The sequence below is a fragment of the Gracilinanus agilis genome, chromosome 5 (assembly GCF_016433145.1).
Source record: "Gracilinanus agilis isolate LMUSP501 chromosome 5, AgileGrace, whole genome shotgun sequence".
In the NCBI taxonomy this organism is placed as follows: Eukaryota; Metazoa; Chordata; class Mammalia; order Didelphimorphia; family Didelphidae; genus Gracilinanus; species Gracilinanus agilis.
In genome coordinates this window covers 4,334,136-4,346,442 of record NC_058134.1, presented here as the reverse complement: position 1 = coordinate 4,346,442, position 12,307 = coordinate 4,334,136, and the positions used below count along the sequence as shown (strand labels likewise).

At 45.6% G+C, this 12,307-nt stretch overlaps 1 protein-coding gene across 1 annotated transcript in view; it reads left to right on the top strand.

The window, feature by feature from the left end:
* Positions 1 to 7,177, top strand: part of THSD7A (thrombospondin type 1 domain containing 7A) — a 209,545-nt gene extending 202,368 nt beyond the window's left edge. Inside the window, exons 25-28 of the mRNA XM_044678341.1 lie at positions 1,007 to 1,089; positions 1,541 to 1,751; positions 5,694 to 5,781; positions 7,093 to 7,177. Coding sequence (XP_044534276.1) covers positions 1,007 to 1,089; positions 1,541 to 1,751; positions 5,694 to 5,781; positions 7,093 to 7,177 — 467 coding nt within the window. The remainder of the gene's footprint in view (positions 1 to 1,006; positions 1,090 to 1,540; positions 1,752 to 5,693; positions 5,782 to 7,092) is intronic.
* Positions 7,178 to 12,307: the final 5,130 nt, after the last annotated feature.

Here is a 12,307-nt window from a genome sequence, read left to right as displayed (position 1 = left end):
TTCTTCTACTTCTGCCCATCTCCATTGAATCCTGCTGTGCTCATTCACATGCATAAATAAGCATTGTGATTGTCCCAACACATGACAACCGTCATGAAAATGCACTGACTGGGGCCAGCCTGGGCTTGTGCCATGAGTGAGCAGCCATTTACCCAATTCCAGGGCTCCATATCAGTGAGGTTCAATTCAGTATCATTCAACTGATAATGATAAAGTTCCTTCACTGCTCAATGAAGGCACTGAAGTGGGGGCCAGGGGACACAAAGGAAAATAAAGCATTCCCTGCCTTTAAGAAGCTTACTTCCTATTGGTGGGAAACAGTATGTGGGTAAATAAGTAGGCAGGAATCAGAAGGTAATTCCATTGGGCAATGGTGAGGACCACCAAGGAATCCAGATGAGCTTCATACAGGAGGTGGCCCCTGAGCTGTGCTTTGAGAAAGTGAGGGATTCTATGGGCTAGAAGCAAGGAGAAGCTCACAGGGTCGTCCCAAGAGCAAAGTACTAATGATCTAAGTGGCAATCATGTGATTTTTTTAGTATTGGCCATATTAAATATTGATTGATTTCCAAATGCTTTAAAAGGAGATTCCCAATCCACATTTTTAAAAAAGGCAAAGGGAAAAAAGACAACCTCTAGCTGAGTTGCTGCTTGATCACATAGGGATGTCCTAGCACCGCAGACCCCAAACTTTTGGATAAGCAGGGACATCTATTGGTGTTTTCTGGCTCATTGGGACCCACAGGTCCAGATTTAGACTTGAAAATGAGTGCTGGGATTGCCTCGTCCACAGTCATCACCTTCAGAACAGCTCTCGAGTGACAATGGGTGGAGCAGATGTCATTTAGTCTCTTCGTGTGCCTCCCCTGAAAATGAGGGGTCCGGATCCTCAAGAGCATCTCAGCAGGGTTAACTCAGTCTCAGTCAGTAGTGAGCAAAGCCTGGGGCCATGACTAGCTCTGGGTCTGAGCAGCTCTGTGTCATAATACGATTCTGTGTTCTGCAGGGGGCTGCCTGGTGATGCGCCAACCTGATGCTGACAGGTCATGTAACCCACCCTGTAGTCAACCCCATTCCTACTGTAGTGAGGTAAGTGAGCTCCCCTCGGAGCAGACAAGCCAACTCCATCCTCGGTCTTCCCTCCAGCTTTACAAAGCCCACCTACCTTCCATATCCCCATCGGAGCATGGCTCAGATATCCAAATCTTTCTTTTTTCATAGAAAAACTGAGGCATGCAAACATTCAGATTCTTTTTGCAGAATCCTCCTGTCATTGCTCATGTCCAGTGCTCTGAGCCTTTTTTCAAATGGGCAGATGCTCCTGGATTAACTCTAGGACAAGAGTCCAGTCATGTCTCAGTACTAAACCAGCACGCATCTTCAAATAAGATTTGACCCAGTGAAAGCAGACCTTGCATGAAAAGCTGTCTGCGGTACCTCCCTACCCACCTCTTGTCTGACAGCCCTTTATGTCGGCATAGAATTGTCCAAGACCCCCATCTGGGCATGCATAGTGTAAAAGTTCGCTGTTCCCCCACAGGCTCGAACCTGTGGTTGCGAAGAAGGCTACACAGAAGTGATGTCTTCTGATGGGACCCTGGAGCAGTGCACCCTCATTCCCGTGGTGGTCATCCCAACCATCGAGGAGAAAAACGGAGATGTGAAAACGAGCCGAGCCGTGCACCCCACGCAGCCCTCTGGTAACCCATCAGGACGGGGACGGACCTGGTTTCTGCAACCGTTTGGGCCAGGTGAAGTGACAAGGCATTGGTGGCAAAGCAGAGCTTTGCCCACAGAGTCCTGGATGGGGAGACCAAGGGCCAAGATAGCAATCCCATCTCTCCCGGTTCCTGCCTGGTGACCTTGGGCAAATCACATCACGTCTCTGGGCCCCCGTCTCCTCATCTATGACCTGAGGGAATCAGCAAAATGATCTTGCAGGTCCCTTTCCCATTCTAAGTTCTCTGATGAGAGAAACAGAGAAGAGACACACACAGACACACAGACATAGACACAGAGAGACAGACAAAGAAGTACAGATGCAGAAATAGTCAGGCAGAACATACACACAGGGTTTCCGGAGGACTCGGAACCTCCCAAGAGGTAGCCATCATTTCGTGCACTAGACATGATTTGCATCAGCAGGTTCTTGCTGAGGTTCTTTTATTTATATTATTTTTATTGTTGTTCCATATTGGTCATTGTTATAAAAGCACATACTTATACCCAACCAAAACCCCATGATAAACCCATACATACACTGAAGTGAAAGACAACTGCAACAGTTCTTTCTCTGAAGGTGGAGAACATTCTCCATTATGTCTTTCTGGATTGTTCCAGGTCATTGTATTGCTGAGAGTAGCCAAGTTTTCAAAGAAAATCATTTTACAATATTGCTGTTACGATGTTCAATGTTCTCCCAGTTCTGCTTATTTTGCTCTGCATCAGTTCCTGTAGATCTTTCCAGCTTTTTCTGAAACCATCTTCCTTATCATTTCTTACAGCACAATAGTATTCCGTCACCATCAAATGCCACAATTTGGTCAGCCATTCCCCAATTGAAAGGGCATCCCTTCGATTTCCAATTCTTTGCCATTACAAAAGGAGCAGCTAGAAACATTTCTGTACAAGCAGATCCTTTCCTCTTTTTTCATTATCTCTTTGGGCTACAGACTCAGTAATGGTATTACTAGACCAAAGCTAAAGTCCATGTTAGCAGAGCTCCGAACCTCTTGGTTTGATATTCCATCAAAATGTCATCCAATTTCCTTTTACTCCCAGTGGAATTTTGTGGAGTTTTTTCACCACACCTTTTGGGCCTAAGTTATAACTGAACAAAAAAATAACATGAATCTTAAGTTCTAACCTGAAAATGTGATACCCTTGGGGAAAGCTGACCAACTCCTTAACCTTCAGAATCCCTTGATCTTTCCAAATCTCATAACAGGGGAACCAGCTCCAAATGGGGGTTTGCTTTCTTGTTCTAGTATCCAAAAGAGGCCATCAACCATAAAACAGAAGACGAAGTATTGGTATTCTCCTTTACTTTCCATCTGAGATGTGATTTCTCTAAAGGAATTTTCTCTTATGGCAACAATATGGGGAATGATGTTAAGGCATCATCAGAAAGATGGCATGACACAAATTTGAACTCTTGGCTGGAAAGACAAGTGACCATATCTACCAAGAAAGAGTAATAGAGGAGGCAGCTGAGTAGCTCAGTGGATGGAGAGTCAGGCCTAGAGATGGGAGGTCCTAGGTTCAAATCCGGCCTCAGACACTTCCCAGCTGTGTGACCCTGGGCCAGTCACTTGACCCCCATTGCCCACCCTGACCACTCTTCCACCTAGGAGCCAATACACAGAAGTTAAGGATTTAAAAATGTAAAAAAAAAAAAAAGAAAGAATGATAGTGTAGAAGCTAGCCAGCAAAATGACCATTTTTACCCTAAGCTCAAATAATTGTTCTTATAACTGAATGTGGACAATTGACAAATGAAATTCAGGAGTTGATCCCACCCAAATCTCTTTTGCTAACTAGCCTGAAATTCCATCCAAACATCTAATATATTGTTGGTGGGAGATGCTGCCTAAGAGAGAGGCCTCTCTTTACATCTCTTTGCATAAAAAATATGTATTTATTAATTGTAGATAAGAGGAAGAAATCGACAAATCCTCCTAAAAAAGTGGAGAGTCAAGATTCCCCATATTTGGAAAATAAACTCCTCTTGAAAATCCTCAAACCTGAGCATGTGGTCACTAGTTAATAAGGGTCTCCACAGAGCACGGCAGAGACTTGTCACAGTGATGACTCCAGTTCAGAAATTTCTCCACGTCAAGCCTGAATTTCAAGGCCAGATGAGTTGGTTTCTGCCTAGTGATAAAGAGACTAAGCCATGCCGTATCAGAAAAGATTCCTGATGGGTGATAGATCACAGAGTGGCCATTTTGTAGATTCAAAAGGGCCCGATCTCAATGTCCTCCTAGTCAGATCATCTCTTACTCCAGAAATCGTCACCCAGCATAGCGTGAGCCATCTGCTGTCTTCTTGAGTCTCTCCAGCGTGTGGGACGCCGCGGCCTCTGGGGCAGCCCCTTCCATTTTAAGGCAGCTCTCGGGGGTGGGGCATTTTTTCCAATCACTCCACGGGACTTCAGCACATCACATGGAAATCTTTTGACTCTGGTGATTAGAATTCAGCTGCCCTTCATTTTAGTGCATATTTCAGCAGGTTCTTTGAAACCCTAAGAATGAATATGGAAAAGCGACAAGAGTCATGAATAGGTGGAGGAAATGCTTATTAACGGGCTCACATGAAGCTCTGACATAAAAAGGCAGCCTCAAAGGCAGGTTACAAAACAAACAAACAAACAAACAACCAGCAGCGCCTTGATTACTCCATCTTAAATTCAAGATGCTCTATCAAAAGTCAGATGTGAGGCGTCAGAGACAGAGTCCAAAAGGAGGAACTGCTTGGTGACATGCACTTACCCCCACAGGGCACCCTAAAAGACTACGACCGTCCAACTGATGCTCAACATTCCTTTTCTTGGACCTCTAGAAGCTCTTCCCCATCTATCCATCTAACACAGATCTATCACGGAATTGAAGAGCTAGAAGAGACTTCAGAGTCCCGCCATTCAAACCTGTATCTGAAAGGCAATCCCCATTATAACGTACCCCACAAGGAGCCCTCCAACCTCTGCCTGAAGATCTCTAAAGAGGGGGTGCCCCACCCCAGGCAGCCATTCCAGTTCAAAATAGCTCTCATTGCCAGAAAAAAAATTCCTGAAATGGAGATGAAGTTGACCTTGTGGCCATTTCCACCATTTGCTCCTGGATCTGCTTAAACCCCCTTCCACATGACAGCCCTCCTGAAGCACCCTTAGCACTCACTTTCCGTATCACTCACTACAACAGGTGGGGGTAGGGGTGGGTCTACATAATTCCCGCTGCTCAATTAGAATTTATTTGTAAGAAAGATTTCCGAGATTGGAAGGGAAAGGCTATCACCAAGACGGAACTCAACCTCTGACTTCCTATGCTCAGCATCATGAAATGGGATCATGCCGGAAAATCGATTTCCCCCCCTTTTCTGTCTTGTCATTTCAGGAAATATCACAAAGTCCACTGACAGAAAGTGATAGCAAACTGGGAACCAAGCAAATCTGGGCCCTTTATAGAGGATGATCAGAGGGTTAGATTCTCAGAGCAGGCTGACGTCTGAACAGCACTCTTCATGTTCCCTGGATCCCCCCTTACTGATGTAAAAAGTTCATTCAGAGCTTTAGCAGATGGAGTGCCCATCATTAAGATGGCACTTGGCATGTACCTCCCAGACCCTGGGCCAGACTCAAATGTTTTCAGGAGATTTTGCAGTTTTTCCTTCCTTCCTCTCAGTGGTTCCCTGATCTGAGGAGGGTTTGAGTCATTGTTGACTCAGGGCTGGAAAAGGAACATCAGAACCTTGGACAGTCCTGCTTAAACCCAGCCTAAGGACAGGGATAGCCTGCTTGGGTTTTCCCCATGAGGCCACCTCCCTCTAACTTCATAATAGTGTCTCCACATTAATCCTTCCCTGTGCCCCAGACGTTTCTTTTTCGTTATAAAAATCCCTGGTCCCTTCTGAGTTCATCTCAAGCCTGTCATGTACCCAGACTAATGGAGACTAATAACTAACATCCCTTCCTCTAGACGGGCGCCTGAAGACCTGGGTGTATGGCGTGGCAGCCGGGGCTTTTGTCTTACTCATCTTTGTTGTTTCTATGATCTATCTAGCCTGGTGAGTGTCTGAATCTCTGCCCTCTCAGGAAATGGAGAAATCTTTCTCTTGGGGGTCAGGGGATGGGGGAGCATTAGGACATTTTAAAGCGGTCCAGGAGACAAGTCCAACTCAGGATTGCTCAGTCGGGTATCTAATGCTTACTTGGCACTGGTCATGAGTTCCAAATGAAAATACCTGGGGTTGTGGCATCTGTGTATGTTTCCAATTACCCTCGATTCATTTGGAAGATTGGGTGTGAGCTCCCCAGGATCTGTGATGATCCTAATAAAAGCAGTGGACATTTATAGAGCATTTAAGCATTTGCAAGGGGCTTTATATCTGTGTCTAACTGGAGGCCCATGACAGCCATAGAAGGTAATTATTAGTAATGCCATTTTACATATTAGGAAACAGAGGCTCAAGGAAATTAAATGATCTGGCCAAGGGCCCAAAGCTAATAAGTACTGGAGGCAGAATTTGAACCCAAGTCTCAGTGGCTTGGTCTACTCAGCTTATAAGGCAGTGAATTCAAATTATCTCTTCAACTATAGAACTGGAAATGTGTGCTGGACTCAGAGCCAAAGAATCACAGCATCTTCAAGTTGAAAGGGGCCTCAAGTGCCCTGTGGCTCCAGTTCATTGTACAACAGGAAACTTTTCTCCAGCATCCCCATCCTTTGCTTAGATTTTTAGGAAAACAGAACCTACCAGTTCTTGAGGAAACCTATTGTTTGTCGATCACTCTAACCAGGATTTTTTTCCTTACATCAAGTGTTTCCTTACATATAGTCAAAAGGCCTGAGTTTGAATTCTGGCTCTGCCCCCTACTACTTCTGTGACACTGGTCAAGTCACTTTTTCTGTCTGAGCCTCAGTTTCTCCATGTGTAAAATGAAGAAATTGGACAAAATGCTCTTGAAGGTCCTTTAAAAGCTAAATCCTAAAATCCCATGTTCTTGCCAAACTCATAGCACAGCTCGAATTCCATCCTTTGGGATTGGCAACAAGTCTATCATTGAGGTGTTGGGCTTCCGTCGTTTGGGATAGAGGAATCTGATTTCTGAGTGATCCTGCCACTTTTATGACTAGGAAGGGCCCGTCTAGTAGGGGCTTGGGGGACCTTCCATAGTGGGCTCCTCTTTCCATCGGGAGGAGGGTCATAATCCATCTTTGATGGCTTGGGGGAAAGGTGGTATCCAGGCCAAAAGCTCTGTTTAGCATTTGGCTGGAGGTATTCACAGCATGTTGGCCTGGGCGTCATTACCGGGTACCTGCGTGATTGGCTGGTCAGACCTCGGCTAACAGCTATCACTTTTCTGGCCCCTCACAGCAAAAAGCCAAAGAAGCCGCAGAGACGGCAGAACAACCGGCTGAAACCTCTGACCTTGGCTTACGATGGCGACGCAGATATGTGAGGCTTCCCTGCAACTGGTGGCGCCCAGCTTCTGCCTCTTGCCTTTAGAACAGGTGTCCAGAGGCCCGGAGAGTGTCCCGCTTGTGTGGATAAACCTGCATTTCGACCTTTTCTTACAAACGCATCCTCGAACAGAAGAGTGGACTTCCCCAAGCTGCCGAGGGCGCTCGCGATGGTAGGACTTCGAACTAAGCCCTCAGTGTGGCAGATGGAACGGAAGAAACCTGCTTCTAGTGATTTCTGCCATCTTTTCTGACAGCCGCCAACTGCAAAAGGCACCGCCTGGGTCTTGTGCTCAGGGTGGCACCTGATGCCAGGCTCGATCTTCAGCGTTAGCCGACCCGTCGTAACCTGTTAGCATGAAGAGTTTCTACCACGCGCTCTGCCACATGCTACGTGTGAGCACAATAACCTGTATAGCATCCCTGTTGGGTCATTCTGTTACTCTGTCAGACGGTATCCTTTTGAACAAGCCACTCCGTGCCGGCAAAGTGAAAACTCTGAACAGTGGATTAGCCTATTGAGAACGTCAAACAACATGGCAGTTGAGAGCAACGTTTGTTGGCCCTCATTTCTAGAGACAGAGACTCAGTTTTAAGGCCTCCGTCTTGTCCTGCTCCCACGTATCAGTGCCAGCCAGCCATGCACATGCAGCTTCTCTGGAAAGGCAGTGTCTCCAAGTTCATTTTTTCATGTGGTTCATGTCTACAAAATGGATTCCCTTCAGTCGACCTACTAGGCTTCTACTTTCACCAATTCCTCAACTTATTGCCTGCCTCCCTCTCCCTCTTCCTCTCCCTCTGTCTCTCCTTCTTCCTCTCCCTCCCTCCCTCCCTCTCTCCCTCTTTCTCTCAATCTCTCTTCCCTCTTCCTCTCCCTTTTCCTCTCTCTCTCTCTCTCTCTCTCTCTCTCTCTCTCTCTCTCTCTGGAAGGCACATTTTTGCACTATATTAGTGCAGCATGATATGTACTGGACAAGGCTCCCTGTCTAAACAGACTCTTTTCACAAGGGATGATGGCGCCGGGAGCTAGGAGCATCATAGAGACATTAGCCAGGGAGCTGACACACCCTGAAGAGACTGGAAGTCCTTTGGGGCAGCAGCAACACGGAACTAGGACACCCACCTCCAATCCATGGAGAGAACGGCCTCATTCTGGTGTCCATTCAGTAATTAAGAACGCGGTGGGGATTTCTATGGCGAGTGTCCCCCAGCTCCCCTCTGAAGATAGAGCTCCCTCTGGATGGTTCCTAATTGTATGTTGAAGACTCTTTAAGACTAGATTTTTTATATTGTTATCTTTGTTTAAAAAAAAGGAAAAGAAAAGAAAAAGTGGCAGCCCTCTTCATTTTGAGTGAGCTGTGAAGCTGAAGGGACGTTTGCATCCTTTTCTGAACTAAAAGAATTCCAAAATGCTTGGTGATTTTCATTCCTCGGTTTCTCTTCTCTGACAGTTGGCTGCTAGAGGTCCCAACATCTCATCGTTCGTCTTTCCCGTTGTCCCATCTCAGGGGTGCTTTCATTGGAGTGTTTAGACAACCGTTACAGAAAAGTGTAGACCACATCTTCGGCTTGTTCGGGGTCTCGGTAAACAGCCTCTTGGTTGGCTTTACCCAGGCCGAGAGCACCCTCTCTGCTCCTTTTATTCTTGCCCCCACTCGAACACCCCCTCCTCCCATGTGCTCCTTCAGTGTCTACCTTCCTGTGTAACGAGCCATCATTCCACTCTCCCCAGTGGCCTCGGAAGTGGCTGGCTAACACAAAGGCAGGGCTTGGTAGGACTAACCCTCTCTAGGCTGGGGGAAAGTGGGCAGGGTTCGGAAGGGGCACTAATGAAGAAGAACCCCTAGAAACCTGGGTCTGGCAACTTTAACTGCAGAGTCGGGTCTTGGGTGAACAACAAGCCAATCCATTCAATCCTAAAGAAAACCAACCAACCGTGTTCCGGGATGAGTCAGTGCTCTGGGCTACAAGGCATTTCCCCTTCTTCCTAGAGTTGATCTCCCCCTAGTGTACACTTTTAGTACTCAACAAAGACAGACCGAACTGTGATGCCGCACAGGACCCTCTTCCCTTGTCCCCACAGTAACGTGATTTCCATTTGCATCAGCAAAAGTTATCACTAGAACATGGAAAGTCCTTATCTTAAGCGCACTCAGGCAGTCTCCAGTTAGGTCTCCTGAGAGATCTGATTTTCCTGGGTGGCTGGATTTCATTTCTTTGAAGAAAGAAGAAAGATAAAAACAGAAATGCACTTACCAGCTTTATTTATCAGAAAGGCAGGCAAAAAACAAAGGAATAAATGGCTTTTGTTATCTCGATGCATTGATCCTACAAGGGTTCTCTCAGGGAGGCTTCCAGAATGATCTTCAGGTTGGACCCAGGCAGGACAAAAAGAAAAAAAAACCTTTCATTTATCCAGAATATACCAAAAGGGGAAATGTTCTGGTTAAATGAATGCTCTAATAATGATAATAGTTGTCATTTATATGGCACTTCAAATGGTGCCAAGGCACTCAACCCATTTGGCTTTCACAACAATCCTGTGAAGTAGGCACTAACTACCATTATCTCCATTTTACAGATAAGGAAACTGAGATACCAGGAGTCACCCAGCTAGTAAGAATCTGAGGCATAATTGGCGTCCAAGTCTTCTTGACTCCACATCCAACACTATTATTTCATCATTTCTCCAATACTCTACATAGCGAATTAGATTAGGCAACCGACTGACTTCTGTGCAGGGGGCTTGATAAGAAAGCTTATGGAACTTATATCGCAGTGTCTGAACGTGCCACTCATCACTTTCTGCTGTTAAATTGACAGTGTTTTGTTCATCAATTCTTTAACTGATTTAGTGATTTTAATGAAATATTGGTCCTCCTTTTCCCCCAAACTCTGCCTTTGATAAAAAGGGCTGTGATTTATGAACCGTTCCATATATTTTGAATATCGGTCTACCTACGGCTTTTTTTTCTTGTCCAAAAATTACCACTGGAGCAATGAGATCTCTACTTGAACCACTATCTTACACGTGTGGGACCATTTTTGAAATCACCAGAATCCCTCACAGATCACTGTGCACTGAAGTGGTCCAGACTATAAGTGAGCCTTTCTTTATCAGAAATCAGACGGAGCCTTTGGGAGATCCACTCTCCACGCTTTTCTCTAAGAATCTGATGAATGCTCCATAGAAAGTCAAAGGTGCCATGCAAAGTAAGCTTCGTGACCCCATATCCTCCATTGCCTCCTCCTTACTGCTCTCCTGCCTTGGACCCAGTACTGCTTCTAAGATGGAAGGTAGGCGTGTTTAAAGGTGCACAGGACCAAAATGGGACCTGCGTGAGGACCGGTGAAGTGCCCTTGGTGGGGCCAGGGCTGAGCAGGTTTGGACTTTCACAGCCTAACCCTTGCTCCCACTTGGGAGCTTCCATTTGGATATTTCTTAGAAGAGTGAACTGTGATCCAGAGTTTGGCTATTTCGGATCTTAGATGAGGGGAAGTTTCCTAGACGCTTGTTTAGAAGAGATCTCCGCTGTATTTGGGACCTAAACGCATTTATTAAATGCTCCATTGATATGTCATTGGAAGCAAACTCCTGGTTCATCCTCATTTGGTGATTTGGGATGGGGAGAAGAGGAGGACTTGAAGGGGGGAGCCCTGATAGAAGGCCCCCAGAATCCTAAAGAATAGCCACTGAGCAGATACAGAAAGGAGATTTTTAATATTATTTAAAAACTAAACCTTGACAGAACGTTCTATGGACATGTTGAATGGTTTCAATAGAAGCTCTCTAGAAGGGAGGTCAAATGGTACACGGAGATCCATTTATTTGCACATTGATAATTAATCTAGAATCATGGTTGCCAGTTTAGCAGAGTCAGGCCCTTCTCCCTGATTTCTGAAGTTTCTCTGGCTTATTCAAAGTGGGTCACATTCCAGAAGGGAAGCATCAGAAGCCTTCTTTGCTTCCCTTTTCTAACAAATTCCAACAATGAGACATAAGCTGAGGTAAAGAATTCATTGGGACTTTGGGATCACATGGATGCCTAGACAAAATAGGAAGTTGGTGGATTACTAAGACCCTCAAAGCTGTTTTGCTGCATACCCCAACACTTCATTTTTCAATGCTACATAGTTTGGGAGAGAGTGGAAGTGAGATCATTTTTTCCCATTTTGTCATTCAGCTCTTGGGCAGTGGGGTCTCAACAGACTGATCTGAGGCTAGGACCAAGTCTTGTAGATCCCCAAGATTAGAATCCAGGGGGCCATTCTTCCCTCTATTTCTTAGTTTCTTGCCACAACCCCTCCTGCCCCCCCACATTCCCCCCATTTTGCCTGTCTCTTCCGCTTCTAGGCCACCTAAGTCCCTACCCAATCTGACCTGTGGTCTGGAGGTAAGTCAGCCTCATGTTCATGTTCTAGTTGGTGCTGTTTACCTCTCACCAGAATAAGCAGAACCCATGTACTAGTCCCACCTCCAATGCTGCCTCCCTTAATGGCTTGGGCCCGTCATTTTATGTTCCTGGCCCTCGGTTTCCTTCTCTGTAAAATAAAGAATTTGGACTAATCGGTCCATGAATTTCCTTCTAAGTCAATATCTATAGACCTCTATGCATCTACATTCTTCCGATGAACTTCAAGCAAGGAAATCAAGAAAGAGAATCTGTCTGGAGTGAAGGGAGGAGGGAGGAGAAAGGGGGAAAGATAGACAGACAGAGACAAAGACAGATAGACAGAGAGAGAGAAGAGAGAAGAGAATGAGGAAGAGAGAGAAGAGAGTGAGAAAGAAATAAAAAGAAAGAGATTTTTGTGTAATGTCAGAATGACTGAACTCTATTCTTTTCATCCTCTCTTGATCATAGTTTTCTCCATTCATCATTTTCTACTTTGTTACAAAAGGTAAATAAATTATTCTAAAAGGTTCCATGTACTAAGTCACCAGGAGTACCAGACATCTGAGCCCCTCTGGAAAGGACAATGAGCCCAAGGTGGTTTGGGTCCTAGAATGGTTTAGCCACATGTAATCTAGATCTCTCTCTCTGTAGGAAAGCTAGAGATTGGCATAGAGACCCCTTCATGATGTGGGGGGATGCTGGAGGTTCGGTCCTATAGGTGACCATTCTATAAAT